The sequence below is a fragment of the Ruditapes philippinarum genome, unplaced genomic scaffold (assembly GCF_026571515.1).
Source record: "Ruditapes philippinarum isolate M1 unplaced genomic scaffold, ASM2657151v2 ctg8438_1_1_1_1, whole genome shotgun sequence".
Classification (NCBI taxonomy): domain Eukaryota; kingdom Metazoa; phylum Mollusca; class Bivalvia; order Venerida; family Veneridae; genus Ruditapes; species Ruditapes philippinarum.
Window position 1 is genome coordinate 17,178 of NW_026858195.1, and position 22,433 is coordinate 39,610.

The 22,433-nt window shown below is 33.9% G+C and overlaps 1 protein-coding gene across 2 annotated transcripts in view; it reads left to right on the forward strand.

The window, feature by feature from the left end:
* The first annotated feature begins 9,234 nt into the window (after positions 1-9,234).
* The window catches only part of LOC132752456 (NADH dehydrogenase [ubiquinone] 1 beta subcomplex subunit 5, mitochondrial-like), a 30,351-nt gene continuing 17,152 nt past the window's right edge, over positions 9,235-22,433 (forward strand). The window contains exon 1 of one of the 2 annotated variants that reach the window (XM_060742783.1): positions 9,235-9,259. In XM_060742783.1, coding sequence (XP_060598766.1) covers position 9,259 — 1 coding nt within the window. In that variant the 5' untranslated portion in view covers positions 9,235-9,258. Of the gene's footprint in view, positions 9,260-11,159; positions 11,215-22,433 lie in introns of those variants that run through there. The other variant, XM_060742782.1, reaches the window with a different exon arrangement.

The following is a 22,433-nucleotide window of genomic DNA, read 5'->3' on the forward strand; positions in this document are numbered from 1 at the left end:
TTGGATTGCCACTAAGATATCTGGGAGCAAGTTCAAGGTCATTATTACAATAGAATTTTCAGCTTCTACTCAATAACTTCAGTGCTTTTTGACCTATTGATTGCTGTCACATCAAAACTTAGTCGTTGAAAACCTGGTTTTCGTCGCATTGCGGCGCTTCTTGTTTTTTTTTAGAAAGAGTGTTCTAATATGATAATCCACAGATGCTTGGGCCAACATGATACCCCTGAGTAAACACTATCAAAACATATTTTAATATTTAAACACTAATGGGATATCTGTTAAATTACATATATGAAAAAAAAAATACTGTTTACCATTATGTATTGAGACTTGATTCTGGGCAGGCAGGCAAATTGGTTGGGCCAATTTTCGTAACAGTTTTTTCAGCAGCTACTTATCAAAGTCTCATGATATTTAGTATACAGCATTAACTCATTGTCCCATACCATGGGATTCATGTTTACTGACCAAGTTAAATTCATAATAATGGTCAATGGTACGAATTTTTCGTAACAATTTTCTCAGCAACTACTTATTACAGCCTCTTGATATTTGGTATACAGCATTGATATGATTTCAGGTATGTCGCTCATGCACTTTTCCGTTTGCTGACCTAGTTGAATTTTCGCCATTAATTGTAAATGGAAGGAAATTTCTGTAACAGTTTTCTTAGCAACTACATATCACAGCCTCTTGATATTTGGTATTGTGACTGCATTAACACGTTGTCCCCAAGTTCAGGTCTATCGCTTATCCATTTCCTGTTTACCTACTTAGTTAAATGTATGATATTTAATGGTCAATGGTAGAAAATTTTTGTAACATCACAGCCTCATGAGTCCATGTTTTTTGGTATACAAATGCAAACCCGTTCATTTTTGTCCTTTTACCCCATTTTTGTGTCGCCTCTACGGAGTAGTTGCAACATATAGGGATCACTTCTCCGTCGTCTGTCTGTCCGTCCGTCACAAAACTTGTCCGGACTACTCCTCATAACAACTGGTGCAATTTCATCCTAACTTAATAGGAATGATCAGTACCAAGATCTGTAGCTCAAGTCCGTGCGCATATTGCACAGGTTTTCCAGTTGAATGATTTTGGCCGAGTTATGGCCCTTTGATAAAAAGGTGGGTTTTTTTTCTGTGTGTTGCCAGATACACAAAAGCTTGTCTGGACTACTCCTCATAAACTACTGGTGCAATTTCATCCAAACTTTACAGGAGTGATCAGTACCAAGTCTAGCTGTGCATATTGTCAGCATTTTCCGGTTCAATGATTTTTGTCAGAGTTATGGCCCTTTAATAATTTTTATTTTTAAAGTTTGTCCTGACTACTTCTCTTATACCACCAATTTCAATGAAACTTCACAGGATTGATCTGTAGCTCAAGTCTGTACGCATATTGCACGGGTTTTCCGGTTGAATGATTTTTGGTCGAGTTATGGCCCTTTGATAAAAATGTGTTTTTTAGCTCACCTGTCACAATGTGACAGGGTGAGCTTTTGTGATCGCTTTTCGTCCGTCGTCCGTAAACTTTTACTTTAAACGACATCTCCTCATAAACCGCTGAGCCAATTTCATCCAAACTTGACAGGAATGTTCCTTTGGTGGTCACCTTTAAAAATTGTTCAAAGAATTTAATTCCATGCAGAACTCTGGTTGCCATGGCAACTGAAAGAAAAACTTTAAATATCTTCTTTTAAAAAACCATAAGAGCTAGAGCTTAGATATTTGGCATGAACATCTTCTAGTGAGTGTCTACCAAGTTTGTTCAAATAAAAGCCCTGGGGTCAAAATTGGCCCCGCCCCGGGGGGTCATTGATTTTCCCTATATGCATATAGTAAAAACTTGAAAAATCTTCTTTTAAAGAACCCAAAGAGCTAGAGCTAAGATATTTAGCATGAAACATTTTCTAATGGGTGTCTACCAAGTTTGTTCAAATAAAAGCCCTGGGGTCAAAATTTGCCCCGCCCCGGGGGGTCATTGATTTTCCCTATATGCATATAGTAAAACTTAAAAAATCTTCTTTTAAAGAACCAAAAGAGTTAGAGCTAAGATATTTAGCATGAAACATGTTCTAATAAGTGTCTACCAAGTTTGTTCAAATGAAAGCCCTGGGGTCAAAATTGGCCCCGCCCCGGGGGTCATTGATTTTCCCTATATGCATATAGTAAAAACTTAAAAAATCTTCTTTTAAAGAACTCAAAGAGCTATGGCTAAGATATTTAGCATCAAACATGTTCTAATGGGTTCTACCAAGTTTGTCAAATAAAAGCCCTGGGTCAAAATTGGCACCGCCCAGGGGTCATTGATTTTCCTTATATGTGTATTTAGCAAAAAACTTAAAAAAAATTTTTTTTAAAGAACTCAAAGAGCTATGGCTAAGATATTGAGCATCAAACATGTTCTAATAGGTGTCTACCAAGTTGTTCAATTAAAAAAGCCCTGGGGTCAAAATTGGGCCCCGCCCGGGGGTCATTGATTCTCTTTATATGTGTATAGCAAAAACTTAAAATCTTCTTTGAAAAAACCCAAATAGCTAGAGTTTTAGATATTAAGCATGAAACATCTTCTAGTAAGTGTCTTCAAAGTTTGTTCAAATAAAAGCCCTGGGGTCAAAACTGGCCTGGCCCAAGCGGGTGTCATGTTTTTAACTATATGTGTATAGTAAAAACTTAAAAAAAAATCTTCTTTTAAAAAAGCCCAATGAGCTAGAGCTTAGATGTTTAGCATGAAACATCTTCTTATGGGTGTCTACCAAGTTTGTGCAAATAAAAGCCCTTGGGTTTAAATTGGCCCTGCAACGTTGGGGGTGTGGGGGGGCCTATATACAGGTGAGCGATCTCAGGGCCATCATGGCCCTCTTGTTTCTGTGTGTTGCCAGATGCACAAAAGCATGTCTGGACTACTCCTCATAAACTACTGGTGCAATTTCATCCAAACTTTACAGGAATGATCAGTACCATGTCTAGCTGTGTATATTGTCGGCATTTTCGGGTTCAATGATTTTTGTCAGAGTTCAGGCCCTTTAATAATTTTTATTTTTATACCCCCGCACAACAAAGTTGTAAGGGGGGTATACTGGAATCAGCTTGTCCGTCCGTCCGGCTGTCCGTCCGGCCGTCCGTCCGGCCGTCGGTTTTTTCATTTCCGCCCTATAACTTAAGATTCCTTTGACCCACAGTCTTCATATTTGGCATGGTAGTTAGTCATGATTAGTAGATGACCCTATTGATTTTTGAGGTCACCAGGTCAAAGGTCCCAAGGTCACAGGGGCCTTGACTTTAAAAAGCTTGTCCGCCCAATAACTTAAGATTCCTTTGACCTACAAGTCTTCATATTTGGCATGGAGATTAGTCATGATTTAGTAGATGACCTATTGATTTTGAGGTCACCAGGTCAAAGGTCAAGGTCACAGGGGCCTTGACTTCAAAAAGCTTGTCCGCCCAATAACTTAAGATTCCTTTGACCCACAGTCTTCATATTTGGCATGGAGGTTTTAGTCATGATTAGTAGATGACCGCCTATTGATTTGAGGTCAACCAGGTCAAAGGTCAAGGTCACAGGGGCTTTGACTTTAAAAAGTTTGATCTTCCCAATAACTTTAGATTACTTTGACCCACAGTTTCATATTTGGCATGGATGTTGATCATGATTAGTAGATGACCCTTTTGATTTTGAGGTCACTGGATCAAAGGTCAAGGTCATAGGGACTTTGGACTTCAAAAAGTTTGTCCACTCCTTAAGATTCCTTTGACCCACAGTCTTCATAATTTGGCATGGATGTTGATCATGACTATCAAGGTGACCCCTATTGATTTTGAGGTCACTGGGTCAAAGGTCAAGGTCACAGGGACCTTGACAAAAAAAAAACTTTTCTTCTCAATTGCTAAAGAATGTCCTGTCCGCAATTTATTGATTTTGACATTTTCACATTTGAAGCATGTAGAATACATAACTTAGCAATGCACTGGCATAACCTCAGATTTTGCAGGGAGGTTGTCCTTGAGCTCTAAATGGCCACTGTTGATTCTGACAAAGTGGTATGCGGGGGTATTCAAGCCATGATAGTGGCAGTTCTAGTTAAAATTTGTCATGACCACTTCTCTTATACCACCAATTTCAATGAAACTTTACAGGATTGATCTGTATCTCATGTCCGTGCGCATATTGCACAGGTTTTCCTGTTGAATGATTTTTTGCCGAGTTTTGGCCCTTTGATAAAAAGGTGTTTTTTTCTGTGTGTTGCCAGATACACAAAAGCTTGTCCGCACTACTCCTCATAAACTACTGGTGCAATTTTATCCAAACATTACAGGAATGATCAGTACCAAGTCTAGTTGTGCACTGTCCGTCTGTCACAATACGTGTCCCAACATGAAATTGGCCATCATGAGGCGACACATGTGATCACTGATTGCTCTTGTTAGTCCCCTACCGGTTTACCGGAGGGGACTTTAGGTTTACCCTCCGTCTGTCCGTCCGTCTGTCCGTCCGTCAGTCCGTCCGTCCACAAAACTGGATCCCGCGATAACGCAAAAAGTACTGAAAATATTTTAATGAAACTTGGATATATGGATAGATGGCAGTATGGGAGATTATGCACGTCTTTTTTCTTTTCTTCCTATGTTGAAAATTCTGGTTGCTATGCAACAAATAGACTGAAAATATGGCAAATTTTACACATAACCTGGATCCCGCGATAACGCAAGAAAGAACTGAAAATATTTTTATGAAACTTGATATATGGATAGATGGCAGTATGGAGATTATGCACGTCTTTTTCTTTTCTTCCTATGTTGAAAATTCTGGTTGCTATGCAAACAAATAGATTGAAAATATGGCAAATTTTACACATAACCTGGATCCAGTGATAACACGAAAAGTACTGAAAATATGTTTATGAAAACTTGACATATGGGTAGGATGGCAGTATGGAAATTATGCACATCCTTTTTCTTATCTTCCTATGTTGAAAATTCTGGTTGCCTATGGCAACAAATAGACTGAATTTCAAGATTTCTGATTCTAGTTTTTTAAGTTTTTTCACTATAAGTTCTTTATTTCTTAAGGTATTTTTCTTCAAACTTTAAATATAGTTGCTTGTCATCAACCACATCATATGTGACAAGGTTCACAACTCTAGCACAAAATTTATCAGAATTACCTCCCTTGAACTTAAAATTTTCATGAAAAAAACATTGTTTTTTTTTTAATAACTTCTTTTTCTGAATGTATCTACTTCAAACTTCATATAAAGGTTTCTTATTATCATTCAACATTTGTGAGTGTTCAATACTCTAGCAAGACTATTTCCAGAATTATGCCCCTTTTGAACTTAGACTTTTTTTTGAGAAATTGGTAATTTTTACTCCAACTTCTTCAATCATGATAGGATTTTAAAAATGTTATATTTTGATAACAGGGATGTTTAAAAAATAACTTTAGAGTGTCCTTCAGTCCCTCTGTCTGTACATAAAAACTGTTTCCTGTGATCACTTTTAAAGAACTTTTTCAACAAATTTACTTAAAATAGGAACCTAAGTGAATGGCCAATGGCCCTTCAGAATGTTGCTTGGGCTTTTACCGGTAGGGGACTTATGGATTGCTTGCAATACTATGATAATTGCTTGTTATTGAAGTATTATCCAAATTTGTTTTTCGTCTTGTTAATTATGATGTCATTGTTAAAATTTTCATGATGTAAACACGCTACAGGGGGTGTATTTTTTAGCAACCTGTACTTTAAAGAAAAGAAAAAAAGAGGTATTTCTATACACTTGTTAGCATTCCTGTTGCTGTCGGCCAAAAATACATTACATTTGACACTGAACTTTAAATGACATTAAAGAATTTTATAAACCTTTTGCTTGTTTTTAAAAAGAAAAATACTTATAAGATTTATTCCTTAAGGTGAGTGATATAGGACCATCATGACCCCTCTTTGTTATTTTATTTTTTTTTTTATTATTATTTATTTAAATTATTTTATTTATTTATAATTATTATTTTTCAATATAGAGATTTTATTATAATGTATTGATAATAAAGTGAATAACTGAAATACTGAATGTCAGATGTGGAGCTGGGAAAACATTAAGAAAGTTACTGTGAGTCCTAAAAAATAAATATGAAATTTGACTCCGCCCACTTTCATAATTTTTTTTTCAATATTTATTTTAAAAAAATATGAAATATATATTGACTGATATAGCAATATATTTCATGGGTAAAATTAAAAAATATATACAGTGTAACTTCCGAATTCCGGAACTTCTGAAATCCGGAAACTTCTAAAAACCGAACAATTTTTTCGGTCCCGATTTTTCCCTTCTATTTTCTATTAATATAATACTTCTGAATTCCGGAACTTCTAAATTCTGAATTCCGGACGATATTTTCGAAAAATTAGAGTCAAATCAAAGCAAAAAGTCCAGCTATAATATTCACTGCTGTCGAAGGCTCGAGGTAAACTATTAGTATCAAAGGGAGATACTTCCGGCGTCCGGCGTCATGCGCCAACAATCATCTTCTTCTCTGAAACTGCTGGGCAGATTTACCTAAAATTTTTGGTCTGTAGCATGTATGTGACAGTCAAACTTAAATTTGCTCAAATGTCATTTCAAATTGCGACCCTTTTAGGGGTCAACCCCAGAGCTAAAAAAAAAAAAAAACCCTTTAGACATCTTCTACTACAAAAAACTAATAGATGGACGATCACCCAAAACTTTGTCTGTAGCATTCTTGGGGGTAGTCTTTTGTCAAGTGTGCTCATATTAATTTGATTGGCCCCTTTTTTAGCGGCCACTATAGCTATAAATAGAAATATCAAAAGAAAAAAAAATGTATTTAATTCTGGCATATAGAAATCAAAGCACAGGAAGAACGCTGAATTGTTTGGGTCTCAGAATGGCAGAAAGGTGAAGGTTGTGAGATTATAAAACAATTTGTTTTTGTATAGTGCCACCAATGCTTTACAGCGTTTTAATTGTTAGTAGATTGGCTATAAGACTTTATTGCAAGCAACACTGATATTTGATCCAATGTTTATTTGACTTAAACATTTTTTGAAAAAAAAATGAGTTGCCTTAACTAGGATTTGAACTCCAGACCTCTCGCTTCCTAAGCGAGCGCGCAAACCCCTCTCGGCCACGGTGGTTTTTACATGTTAAACGGCCTGAAGAAAACCATATTATTTCTAGTTATGGTTTGTAACGACGCTAACTGTTGTTTAACATTTGTGTAAATAATCATGGCGCTTACTATAAGCATGTATATCTATAAAGAATAAAACAATATTAGAAATCTTCGACCATTCGGGAATTATTTTGCTTGAAAATTAATCCGCCTGTCATGTGACCATATTTACGCAGTGATCTCCCCTAAATTTTTCGGCCTAGAGTGACATATAAAGGGAAGTAACCCCTTAAAAAAAGTCGGACTACTTTTCGACACTTGCAATTAACAACATTAGAGTCTGAAATTTCGCTACCATTATTTGTTTGGTCTGACGACCCAAACAAAAAAAATGTAACCAGAGTGATAAAAAGAAAAAAACTGAAATTAGAGTGATATAGAATAAATGCAAAAAACCAGAGTGATAAAAAGAAAAAAAATGTCATTTAGAGTGATATTGTACATGTATATATAGAAAAAAGTAGTTGCAGGGCCCTCGATCAACCAAATCTAATAGGGCCCGCAGTCCCCCACCGAAAATGGTATGTTTGTTCCCCCTAACAGAGGTAAAATTCCCCCTTCAAAACATATAAAGTTTTAAAGAAAAAAAAAATGAAAACTCATGTTGTTTTTGAAAAGTAAAATCCATCTGTTTTGACGACTATTTCATAAAGGGGAATATTGTATACAGTACATGTCTGCATCGTTTCCGTTTGTTCCGGAAGAGACGGTCGAGAACAAACCGTGCAGGACATGTACTGTATACAATATTCCCCCCAAAGATGATTTTACTTTTTCAAAAACAACCATGAAAACATAGAAAACCCCCCACCCCCCCCCTCCAAATCTACCATCACATATTGGCCTTTTTTATCCTGGTAAAAGGGCTAAAATTTTAAACAGAAATATGCAGAAAAAAAAATCACAAATTCCCATCAACAATTTGATTTCAAATTATTTATTCATGAAATCATTTATTTTTTTTTTTGTCTTCAAAATGTTACATCAACCACGGTAAATTTTGTCGTAAATTACAAACTTGTAAAGTTTTGTTTTCAAATGATACTTGATGAAATAACTAATCGAAAACGATCTTATAATAAACAAATAAATTCAAATTTTATATAATTTACATTATCAACAACTAGAAATGTGGATGTGTAAACAGAAAAAAAAAAAATCATTTGTCACATATTTCGCAATGCCAATTTTTACGATTGTTTTTACAAAGTCAAGAAAGGAATTTGCTTTGTCTTTTTCTTTATCTTAGAAAATGTAGTTTATGAATAGAATTTACTTTAGGTCCATGTATTGTTCATATTAGTGGAAATGGAGATATTTGTCTGAATGTGTTTCTCGAATGCTCATGTAAGGGGTGGGTTCGATTTGTGAATCATAAAGAAAGGCTAAGCAGCATAAAGGTCTGATGGTGTAAGGTGTTAAAAACTTTTCTTCAAATCTTATCAATTACTTCTGAACAGCTAGTTCAGTGTTACCTATTTTGGGATTTATTAAAAAAAAATAATATGCATGTAAAAAAAAAATCTTATTATATTTATATAAGTAAGTTTATTTGATATTTGATCATAAAAGAAAAGAGGAAAATTCCCCCCATACACTAAAATTCCCTCTGGTGATGGTAGCGACCCACTTCAGGGCCGGCAAAATCAATTGTCCGTATTTCCCAGGTTGTCCCACAGCCTGTACGGACAAGTGAAAATTTTCAAGAATTAACTATGTAAATATCATACGGACAAGTTAAAAAATGGTTCACTTAGAAACGGACAAGTAAGTCAAAATCAGATTTTGCTGGCCCTGCACTTCCCCCAAATTGGATTGAGGGCCCTGTAGTGATAAATAGAAAAATAATGCAACTAGAGTGATTAATGTTATTAAAATGATTTATAGAAAAATGTAAATATAATATTTTGTGACTATTTATTTAAATGAAGAGGATTATCCATCTATTGTATTGGGAGTGTTTGTGGAGCATCCAACACCGTTTCTTAGAGAAGCCTTACAGAAGATTGCAGCATTAGATTATCCTAAACAGAAAATTGATTTCTTTATTCATTCATCAGTGAGTGAACATATATTATACTAGATAAACTTGTATTTCTTATTAATTCCATTTTTAGCTCAACTTTTTTTCAAAAGAAAAAAAAAAATAGGGGTATTGTTATAGTCATGGTGCATGGCATTCCTGTCTGCAAACTTCAGCCTTGATCATTACGTTTTAAGGTATTGGTGCATTAACCATCTAATATAAAAAAGTTTTTTTAAGTTATTTTTGATATCTTTACATTGTAGCCCTGGTTTATTGTGCCCCCACTATAGGGGTGGGGCATTTACATTTACCCTTGTCCGTCCGTCCATCCATCCTTCCATCCCTCTTCCGTCCGTCCGTTCCCTTTTTGTGTGGCACTTAGCTCAAAAAGTAATTGACCTAGAGTCATGAAACCTTACAGGAATGTTGATCAGCATGTGTAGTTGTGCACCTGGGTATTTTCTTGCCAATATATTTAGTATTTTTAGATTTATTGCCCTTGACTTAGTAAAAATTTCCAATTTTCAACTAGTGTCGCATGTTACTAAAAAAATATTTGACCTAATGTTGCTTAGCATGTGTAGTTGTGCACCTGGGTATTTGCATGTGGATATTTTATTTTTAGTATTTGTAGAGTTATTGTCCTCGACTTAGTAAAAATTTCCTATTTTCAACTTGTGTCGCACGTTACTAAAAAGTATTTGACGTAGAATCACGAAACCTAACAAGAATGCTGCTCAGCATGTGTAGTTGTGCACCTGGGTATTTTTGTGTGGATATTTTGAGTATTTTAGAGTTATTGCCCTTGACTTAGTAAAAATTTTCAATTTTCAACTTGTGTCGCAAGTAACTCAAAAAAAATGGTTCACCTACAGTCATGAAACCTTACAAGAATGTTGTTCAGCATGTGTAGTTGTGCACCTTGGTATTTTTGTGTGGATATTTTTAGTATTTTAGAGTTATTGCCCTTGACTTAGTAAAAATTTTCAATTTTCAACTTGAGTCGCAAGTAACTCAAAAAAAAAAAAAGTTGACCTACAGTCATGAAACCTTACTAGAATGTTGTTCAGCATGTGTAATTATGCACCTGGGTATTTATGTGGGGATATTTTTAGTATTGTAGAGTTATTGCCCTTGACTAAGTAAAATTTTGCAACTTGTGTCACACGTAACTCAAAAAATAGTTGACCTACAGTCATGAAACCTTACAAGAATGTTGCTTAGCATGTGTAGTTATGCACCTGGGTATGAGTTATTGCCCTTGACTTAGTAAAAATTTACAATATTTAACTTGTGTTGCACATTACTCAAAAAGTTTTTGACCTGTAGGCCTGAAAGTTTACAAGAATGTTGGTCAGCATGGGTACTTATGCACCTTGGGGTTTTCTTGTGGATTTATTCAGTATAAGTAGTGTTTGCCCTTTACTTAATTTAAGATTTTTAGTTTTCAGTTTGGGCACATGTAGCCAAAAAAAAATTTGACCTAAAGACATAAGGTTGACAAATCCGTGGAGTGTGGGGGCACTCGTGTCCTATGGACACATTTCTAGTTTGTATATAATATGTAAGCCTAATTAATTAAGCATGAAAGTTTTGACCTGTTTAACTAACTTGTTTTCCTACTGCCAAACTGTTGTTGTGAAAAAATACATCCCGCATTCAAAATAATATCTCAATGTCCCTTTGACAAGTCTGAATACTCTGACAAATTTTATGTACAGTCAGTTAGTACATGTATATACACTATAACAAGGTGTCTTATCTACAGGATATTGTAAACATTGTGATTATTTTCTCTTTCATTTATTTATCTACTGTATGAACTAATTTCATTATTTTTTCCTCATTTTGTATTTTTATTTTCAGTTAAGAAATTACCAGAATGAGATAGATTTATTCTTGAACAAGGTTGGAAAATAGTACAAGTCTGTCAATGCTATAGGTTCATATGACAGTATTGGTGAAGCAGCAGCCAGGAACTGGGCCATGTAATTATTTTGCTGATCTTTTACATACATGTATATATCTGGTTTATTATATACATGTACTAATAAATGAAATATTGAGGACTTAAATGCAATGGTACATATTTTCTGTATTTTCATTGTTATCTTGCAAGACTACTTTCTTCTAAATTAGCCAATCGATACACAAAATTAAAATGGAATTCTTTTGAATTTAAGATTAAGATATCAAATGTTTATACAGTGGAACCTGTCTAATCCGAACTCGTCCGGACCAGAAGAAAAGTTCGGATTAGAAAGGTTTCCGGATTAGAAAGGTTTCCGAATTAGAAGGTTCTTTTACATATTTTTTCATGTTACATGTATTTGCAAAATAGTTTAGGGAAAGAAAACGGGAATGAATTTGAAATTGCAATTTAGATATTTTATTTTTGCAGTCTCTTATCGTTCATTCTAATACATGTGAATACAAAAATAAAGAAATGAAAATAAATAAATAAGCAAAAAAAAAAATATTATGTCCTCAAGGGTAAGTTAACCTACGATGTTAAACAGGAGACGGAGACATAATTAAATATTCGTACCAGCATTTGTCAATTGTTGTTTACTCTTATCCGATTCAGCGACTATCCGAATTCACTGACAGTTTCTATTAATTTTCATTGCTTAATCACGTATCATTGAATCCATTACAAAGGATTAAAAGATATTTTTATTGCATTATATCAAAATATTTATTGAAGGTGACGAAAAACAATCAATTAAGCAATTATAGAAGATATGAAGGCAAGCTAAGTGTAATTTTCACACCTTCGCAGATCATACGTTTCACCCATTAATCAAGTGAAATAACACATCAGTTTGGTGTATGTTTACACCTGCAAGATGTGCGATTATTTGTTATTTTGAATGAAGGTGTGACATTTGGCAAAATCTGTTCGGATCCGAGAGGTAAATTTTAGAGTAAAATAAGAACAAAAATTGAAAAAATCGTCCGGAATTCGGAGTAGACAGGTTCCGGATCCGAAAGGTTTTTTACTATTGAAAATAGAACGAATAAAATCGGGACCGGACACTTCGTTCGGATAAGAAAGGATTCCGGATTAGAAGGGTTCGGATTAGCAAGGCTCCACTGTATATTAATTTTCTTTTTTTGTGGTATGAAAATAATCACATTTTACTCGTTACTTCAACCACTCATGAAATACTTTTTCTTTTATAACAGTTGATGAAAACAAATCCAGTATTTATATAACAAACTTATATTTCCTCTATATATTAATATCTATACTGTTGGTAGCTCAATATTTGTATTTTATATCCCTTTAACATTGAGTGGACTATTCCAAATTTAAAGCTGGGCATATCCATTACACCTATTCAGTAAGAAACATTTTTAGTCCCCTACCGGTTTACCGGAGGGGACTTTAGGTTTACCCTCTGTCCGTCTGTCCGTCCGTCCGTCCGTCTGTCTGTCAGTCTGTCAGTCCGTCCGCAAAACTGGATCCCGCGATAACTTGAAAAGTACTGAAAATATTTTTATGAAACTTGGTATATGGATAGATGGCAGTATGGAGATTATGCACATCTTTTTCTTTTCTTCCTATGTTGAAAATTCTGGTTGCTATGGAAACAAATAGGCTGAAAATATGGCAAATTTTACACATAAACTGGATCCAGTGATAAAGCAAAAAGTACTGGAAATATTTTTATGAAACTTTACATATGGGTAGATGGCAGTCTTGAAATTATGCACGTTATTTTCGTTTCTTCCTATGTTGAAAATTCTGGTTGCTATGGCAACACATAGACTGAAAATATGGCAAATTTTACACATAAACTGAATCCAGTGATAACTTAAAAAGTACTGGAAATATTTTTATGAAACTTGACATATTGGTAGATAGCAGTCTTGAGATTATGCATGCCTTATCTGTTCTTCCTATTTTGAAAAAATATCAGTTGCCTTGGCAACAAATAGGCTTAAAACATTGCAAATATAACAATATTTGTGATTAGTCAAAAAGAGCTGAACATTTTTATAAAATTGCATCTTTAATTCAAGAGTTATCTCCTCTTTAAGAATTTTGCTTTTAAAATGGTATATTTTGGTAACAGGGATGTTTCAAATATTAACTTTAGAGTGTCTTTCAGTCCGTCTGTCTGTCTGTTCATAAAAACTGTATCCTGTGATCACTTTTAAAGAACTTTTCCAATAGAGAAAAATTGAAACATTAGTGAATGGCCAATGGCCCTTCAGAATGTTGATGGGGTTCGAACCGGTAGGGGACTTATGGATTGCTTGCAATACTAAGATAATTGCTTGTTAAGGTTTAACATTTATGAGAATTAAGGTGGCTTATATTATTGATTTATTGTCCTTTGTTTTATTTTCATATGAACAGAGATTAACAGACTAATTATTTAGAAAATCAAGTTCAGGCTGTATTGCTTGTCGGGAAGATTTTGACCATTAATCTTGAGGCTGTATTGCTTGTCGGGAAGATACCATTAATCTTGAGGGATAACAGGTAAGTTTATAAGTTAACATACTATTGTAATAGTAGGGGTGGCAGGATAGGTGTGATGCCAGAATTACAGTGTTTTTAGTTTCCTCCCGGTTTAACCAGAGGAAACTTTAGGTTTATCCTCTGTTTTGTCTTTTCATTTGTCTGTCTGTCCATCCTCATTTTAGAAATCTCATTGACAGGCCTTTGACTTTCAACAAAGACATGATTGCTATATAAAGAGTGTTACAACAATAGAGAAATATTAACAAATAATTTCTCATATTCTCAATAAATATGTGCCCAATTATTTCAATAATCATCCATGAATTAATGTCAAAGATATGACTAGACACAATGTACTGTTTTGAAAACCATATATATATTATATATATATATATATATATATATATATAACTTTCATATTTCTAGCTGTTTACTTGATGTTTGTGTGTGACAAGTTTTCCTAATGTGTCACAATAATATACCTTGTTATCTTGAATTCTATTAATGAAGGACAAAATGACCAGATCTGACTATTTATGTACTTTTATGAAATTATACCTTATAGTCTTAGTTAAACCTTTGATCTTTAAGCTTCAAACATGCTTGTACTCATAACAAATTTAAACCAGAACATATAAAATATGTCAATGAATGACAAATATATTGACTGGACATGACTGTCAATGCATTACCATATCATGTCAGACTTTGGACATTCAAATATGAATTTGACCTTTTGTCTCCTGAACTTAATTTTGTTCATTATATGTCATCTTAAAGACGTTTTCGGTAGTTTTTAGCTCGACTATTCGAAGAATATGAGAGCTATTGTAGTCGCCCCGGCGTCGGCGTCGGCGTCAGCGTCCGCGTCGGCGTCTGCGTTGGTTAAAGTTTTTTGTAAAGTCAAATATCTCAATTATTACTTGAGATATTCAATTGAAACTTACAATACTTATTTATAGTAACAAGGTACATCAGATTGACAAGTTGGATAACTCTGCCTACAATATTGACAGAATTATGCCCCTTTTTAACTTAGAAATTTTGGTTAAAGTTTTTTGTAAAGTCAAATATCTCAATTATTGCTTGAGATATTCAATTGAAACTTACAATACTTATTTATAGTAACAAGGTTCATCAGATTAACAAGTTGGATAACTCTGCCTACAATATTGACAGAATTATGCCCCTTTTTAACTTAGAAATTTTGGTTAAAGTTTTTTGTAAAGTCAAATATCTCAATTATTACTTGAGATATTCAATTGAAACTTACAATACTTATTTATAGTAACAAGGTACATCAGATTGACAAGTTGGATAACTCTGCCTACAATATTGACAGAATTATGCCCCTTTTTAACTTAGAAATTTTGGTTAAAGTTTTTTGTAAAGTCAAATATCTCAATTATTGCTTGAGATATTCGAAGAATATGAGAGCTATTGTAGTCGCCCCGGCGTCGGCGTCAGCGTCCGCGTCGGCGTCTGCGTTGGTTAAAGTTTTTTGTAAAGTCAAATATCTCAATTACTACTTGAGATATTCAATTGAAACTTACAATACTTATTTATAGTAACAAGGTACATCAGATTGACAAGTTGGATAACTCTGCCTACAATATTGACTGAATTATGCCCCTTTTTAACTTAGAAATTTTGGTTAAAGTTTTTTGTAAAGTCAAATATCTCAATTATTGCTTGAGATATTCAATTGAAACTTACAATACTTATTTATAGTAACAAGGTTCATCAGATTAACAAGTTGGATAACTCTGCCTACAATATTGACAGAATTATGCCCCTTTTTAACTTAGAAATTTTGGTTAAAGTTTTTTGTAAAGTCAAATATCTCAATTATTACTTGAGATATTCAATTGAAACTTACAATACTTATTTATAGTAACAAGGTACATCAGATTGACAAGTTGGATAACTCTGCCTACAATATTGACAGAATTATGCCCCTTTTTAACTTAGAAATTTTGGTTAAAGTTTTTTGTAAAGTCAAATATCTCAATTATTGCTTGAGATATTCAATTGAATTTTAAAATACTTTTTTATAGTAACAATGTACACCAGTTTGCAAAATTGCATAACTCTGCCTACAATATTTGCAGAATTATTTGCCCCTTTGAAACTTAGAAATTTTGGTTAAAGGTTAAAGGTCTTCAAAGATATTTACATGAAACTTTACACATCCACTTACAGTCATAATTGTATGTCACTGACCAAGTTCCATAATTCTATCTTGCATTAAGGCTGATTCATATCCCCTTTTTTACTAATAATATAATAATAGTCTCTTGGTTAATGTTTACATGCAAGTTTTACATATTCAATAACTATTAAAGATATTTATTTAAAACTTCACATATGCATTTAGGGTCATAATTGTAGGTCACTGACAAAGAGCCATAATTCTATCATGCATTTAGGCTGATTTTTCTCCCCTTTTTCAACTTAGAAATTCATGGTAAAGTTTTGCTTGTAAGGTGTTATCTCAATAACTACTGAAGGGTTTGTGCCTTTTTTAGGACAATTTTATGCATTCATATTAATAAAGCAGTGATTTACTTGATAAAACATCTTAATAACAAGCCTTTGTTCAAATTTATGTATTCATAGGTAATTAGTATTATTATACTCAATAAAACACCCTTGTGACACTACCTTCCTTAAAGTCAAGCCAATACTGTATAATTAGACTCTCTCTAAGGATTATAACATGAATTTATAAAAGAAATTAGCCCTTTTGTGAACTTAAAATTTTTTACATTATCAAGGCTCTTTTACTATCAAGCACTTAGAATAGTCGAGCGTGCTGTCCTACTGACAGCTTTTGTTTATGCGCATTGTTATGCGCTTCCAAGAAAGATAATTACGGATAATTTACTCTTCAAAAAGAAGGTCAAGTTGAATAGTACTCGGATAACTGTTTAAATTTCGGCTATAAGCAAAAAATGAGTAAATAATACTGAATAAATAGTTTTAAATGTTCAGGAGGAGATCAGTTTGAAAGAATAAGAGGTCGTTTAGACAACATCAGATAAAGAAATTCTGCTAAAATATTAGTACGACAGCATTGATGATGATTCTGCGCGCGTTACCCCACCCACTTGTGGTATAGTGAGGAAAGTGCGTCGCCACTTGATTACATGCAGACAAGATTAGTGTGCAAAAAAGTTAAAAATGATATATTTTAAAAATGTTGAATAAAAAACAAAAAAATATCTTAATGTTCCAATTTTCATTATTTTCTTTGTAAATTTCTGAATACTTGCTTTCTGTTCGGGTATGTTAGTCGAGTGTAGAAATAATATGGCTTTATATAACTTGTTTTAAAAACATATTCAGTATCATTTACTTCATATAACACCAAAAGAAATAGAACTTTATATTACAACTTGTTTTTGTTGTATATATGACAATGCATTTAGTATAACACTGATATTTCTTAAGAAAGCGTGGTAATTTTGACAATTGGCATATGCCGTAACCATGGAAATTGCCCGTTTACAAAAAAAACTATCTTATATTTGTGTGCCCCCACTTTAGTGGCGGGCATTTAGATTTACCCTTGTCCGTCTGTCCGTCCGTCCGTTCTCTTTTGTGTTGCACGTAACTCAAAAAGTATTTGACCTAGAGTCATGAAACTTTACAGCATGTGTAGTTGTGCACCTGGGTAATTTTGTCTGGATATTTTTAGTATTTTTAGAGTTTTTGCCCTTGACTTAGTAAAATTTTGCAATTTTCAACTTGTGTCGCACATAACTCAAAAAGTATTTGACCTAGAGTTGTTAAACTTTACAAGAATGTTGATCAGCATGTGTAGTGGTGCACCTGGGTATGTTTGTCTGGATATTTTTAGTATTTTTAGAGTTATTGCCCTTGACTTAGTAAAATTTTGCAATTTTCAATGTGTGTCGCATGTAACTAAAAAATTGTGAGACCTAGAGTCATGAAACTTTACAGGAATGTTGATCAGCATATGTTGTTGTGCACCTGGGTATGTTTGTCTGGATTTATTTAGTATTTTTAGAGTTATTTCCCTTGACTTAGTAAAATTTTGCAATTTTCAACTTGTATCGCATGTAACTCAAAAAGTATGTGACCTAGAGTCATGAAACTTTACAGGAATATTGATCAGCATGTGTAGTTGTGCACCTGGGTATTTTTGTCTGGATTTATTTAGTATTTTTAGAGTTATTGCCCTTGACTTAGAAATTTTTTGCAATTTTCAACTTGTGTCGCATGTAACTCAAAAGGGATTTGACAAAAAGTCATTAAACCTTCTCGAAGGTTGCTCAGCATATTTAGTTTTGCACCTCGGGTTTTGCTTGTGGAATTATCCAGTATTTGTATAGTTATTTCCCTTGACTTAGTAAAAACCGTTTTATTATGTTATTATTTTTTCTTGAGTGCTTGAGTTAGAATCAACCAACTTTACAGGAATAATGATCAACATCACTAAATTACAGGAATAATGATTCACATCACTGTGAAGCTATGCACCTGGGACTTTGAATGTGGATTTTTTTTCAGTTTTGTTAGAGTTATTGCCCTTGACTTACAGTAGTATACATTTGCAATTTTCAGTTTGTTCATGCATAGCTCAAAAAGTATTTCACTTGTAGGCCTGAAAGTTTACAAGAATGTTGGTCAGCATGTTTACTTATGCTTCTTGGGGTTTGCTTGTGGATTTATTCAGTATTTGTAAAGTTCTTGCCCTTTACTTAGTTAAAGATTTTTAGTTTTCAAAAAATATTTGACCTAGATTAATAAGATTGACAGAACAGTGGTGCGGTGGGGGCACCCGTGTCCTATGGACACATTTCTAGTTATTTCTATTTTTGAATCCACCATAAAAGTTTACTTGATATATCAAAAATGTAGAAAATTCTATGAAAGAAATTTTTGATAGCTTTAATTATTTACAGAATTCATGTCATATTTTTCTCATTTTTTGTTCAGTTAAGAAGCATGAAAAAAGAAATATATTCAGATTATCATTTGTTTTATACAGAACCCTTAGATAAAGCAGGTTTTGTATAAAATTATGCTTGTTGTGTGTGTAATATGCTTTCTTATAACTTTTATAACACAGTTTGGTTATTTTGACAGTTTTGAGATATACGGTTACCATGGAAACTGCTATTTTTAAAAAAATCTAACATGTCAACATATATTTTTATTTTTGAACTCGCAATGAAATTTTACTTATCATACAAAAAAATTCTGAAAATTCTATGAAAGGATTAAATTTTCATAAAGAAAATGTCTTTAAATGAGTTCTTTACAACAGTATTTACAAAAGAAAATTTTGACTGTGTACCTAACATGAAAGATAAGACTGTGCTAAAAGACCTTGAATACGAGGGGTGTCCCAGAATTACGTGGACTTTTGCTGTAACTCAAAATCTACTGAAAATAAAAACAAACAAAATTAACATGAACAAAATACAACTTTATTGCATAAGTACAAAAAATTTCAAAGTTGTCCGGCAACTGGATCAGTGTCTGTGGGCAGGGTAATGAGACAAGGGGTAGCGGGTGCGGGGCAGTCCATTCCGACGTTACGACGTCATTCCGGTGGCGTCGCTAGTTTTTTAATAAATGCGTGGCGTCCAATGTCAGTTTTTCTCACCATAGTCGCCGCCTAACTCAATCTATGGTGTCGATATATCCACTGGTCGTACACCACCCTGTACCACTCCTTGTCAAAATCAGTCACCAATTTCTGCCTTGCGAACGAGAGTTCCTGGAAAGTCGAACTTCCGTCCCTTAAGTGCCGACTTCTCGCCGAAACACCTGACAAATAGACTTAAACTTGGAAACTTAATCAAATAAACTTGGACAATTTATATACTAAGTAAGCGATATTGTACATATACTTAATCCGCAAATAATAATAATAATAATAATAAAGCATACTATTAACTTTTGTTACGATAATAGTGTAAAAGACGACGGTGATAATGCTGACGCCGTATTATTATTATTATTATTATTATTATTATTTATCATTATTATTTTTATTATTATTATTATTATAATTATTATTATTATCATCATTATTATTATTATTCTGGAGTTTATTTTGTACGCAAAGACAATGTCCCGATCTATTACGTCCTTGACATCCTTAATTGACGCCGCAGTCAACGTTGACTTTCTCCCTCGACCCTTGTCGTCTTCAATGTCCTCCCGACCGTTTCGAAAACGCTTATGCCACTTGAAAATGAGTGATCGACAAACAGGAGGTCTCACTTTTGCAGTCTCCAACATTTCCTGCGTCTGTGTTGGCGTCTTTCAAAGATTAACACAAAACTTGATGATAGTCCGATGTTTGCGTAATCCGTGGACGTCATTTTTTGTTAAATATCCAAGAGCAACGGTTGTCAGTTGTCCGCTTGTAGACAATAACGGAAACAGCTATGACGTCAAAATTTCAAACGAACGTTCATATGACGTCACTGCATATGCTTAAGACTTCGCGCTATTTTTTACGTATAAATACGCAAGATATACGAAAGTAAAGACAACTTATTAATACAAAATATTGGACTGCTCCGCCCTGCGCATACTGCGTTACTATAGCGACGTAAAATATAGAGAAGCAATGTTAGAAATTTGAAAATAATGGACATATTCATTAAGGATATGTTAAAGGTATTGTGTACAAATTTGCTAAAAAAAGCATTAAAAAATAAAAAAGTTATAGCAAAAGTCCACGTAATTCTGGGACACCCCTCGTACATACATATCTCTGAGAGTGAGGTGTTGAGTTTATTAAAGGAACTTGATCCAAATAAATCAATGGGTCCAGATGATATACCGGTACACCCATACATAATAAAGAGTCCGGCTGATGTTTTTAGCTCACCTGTCACAAAGTGACAGGGTGAGCTTTTGTGATCGCTTTTCGTCCGGCGTCCATCCGTCCCTCCGTAAACTTTTGCTTCAAATGACATCTCCTCATAAACCACTAAGCCAATTTCATCCAAACTTCACAGGAATGTTTCTTTGGTGGTCACCTTTAAAAATTGTTCAAAGAATTTAATTCCATGTAGAACTCTGGTTGCCATGGCAACCGAAAGAAAAAACTTTAAATATCTTCTTTTAAAGAACCCAAAGAGCTAGAGCTTAGATATTTGGCACGAAACATCTTCTAGTGAGTGTCTACTAAGTTTGTTCAAATAAAAGCCCTGGGGTCAAAATTGGCCCCGCCCCAGGGGGTCATTGATTTTCCCTATATGCATATAGTACAGTGTAACTTCCGAAAACCGAACACCCATGGGACTTGTCAAAAAGTTCGGATTTCAGAGGTTTCCGGAATTCAGAGGTTTATAATAATGTGGACAAGACTAAGCCACTTAACATCACTAAATGTCAAGGAAGATGTGGCCATTACTGTAATATCATATATAATAGTCTTTTAATCAAGATTAAAATGTGAATGAAAAGAATACATTTTTATCTTACCTGCAAATGCTTTTGAATTTCTATCAGTTTGTAGAAATGTTGTTAATTGCATAAACTTACATATCGTCCGATGCTAGTTAATTAATTATTACATCAAATGCAATAAAATCCCTAAAGACGTTTGATGCATACATTGTCCAATTAATTGTCATTTAATCCGCTAATAAACACTTCAAATTAACTGACCGCCGTAAATTACTTTGATTAACTACATCACATTTCACAGTTTGTGATTTTAACGCGTGTCAAATTACACGATCACCGCTAATTAGTAAACAATCGATAGGGAGATTAAATCTTCCTGCAGGGTAAACATTCTTGATTTACAATGTATTTCAAACCTATGGATATTTCCGGTTTTTGGAGGTAAAATTGCATTGATTTGACTCTAATTTTACGAAAATATCGTTCTAATTTAGAAGTTCCGGAATTCAGAAGTATTATATTAATAGAAAATAGAAGGGAAAAAATCGGGACCGAAAAAATTGTTCGGTTTTTAGAAGTTTCCGGATTTTAGAAGTTCCGGAATTCGGAAGTTACACTGTAAAAACTTAAAAATCTTCTTTTAAAGAACCCAAAAAGCTAGAGCTATGATATTTAGCATGAAACATCTTCTAGTGAGTGTCTACCAAGTTTGTTCAAATAAAAGCCCTGGGATCAAAATTGGCCCCACACCAGGGGGGTCATTGATTTTCCTTATATGTGTATAGCAAAAACTTAAAAAACCTTCTTTGAAAAAATCCCAAATAGCTAGGGTTTAGATATAAAGCATGAAACATCTTCTAGTGAGTGTCTACAAAGTTTGTTCAAATAAAAGCCCTGGGGTCAAAATTGGCCCCGCCCCAGGGGGTCATTGATTTTCCCTATATGCATATAGTAAAAACTTAAAAATCTTCTTTTAAAGAACTCAAAGAGCTTGAGCTAAGATATTTAGCATGAAACATCTTGTAATAAGTGTCTACAAAGTTTGTTCAAATAAAAGCCCTTGGGTCAAAACTGGCCCCGCTCCAGGGGTGTCATTGTTTTTAACCATATGTGTATAGTAAAACTTAAAAAATCTTCTTTTAAAAAACCCAATAAGCTAGAGCTTAGATGTTTAGCATGAAACATCTTCTTATGGGACCAGGGTGTCTACCCAAGTTTGTTCAAATAAAAGCCCTTGGGTTAAAATTAACTCTGCCGGGGGGGGGGGGGAAGAGAAGGTCATTGTTTTCCCTTATATGTGTATAGCAAAAACTTAACATCATGAAACAT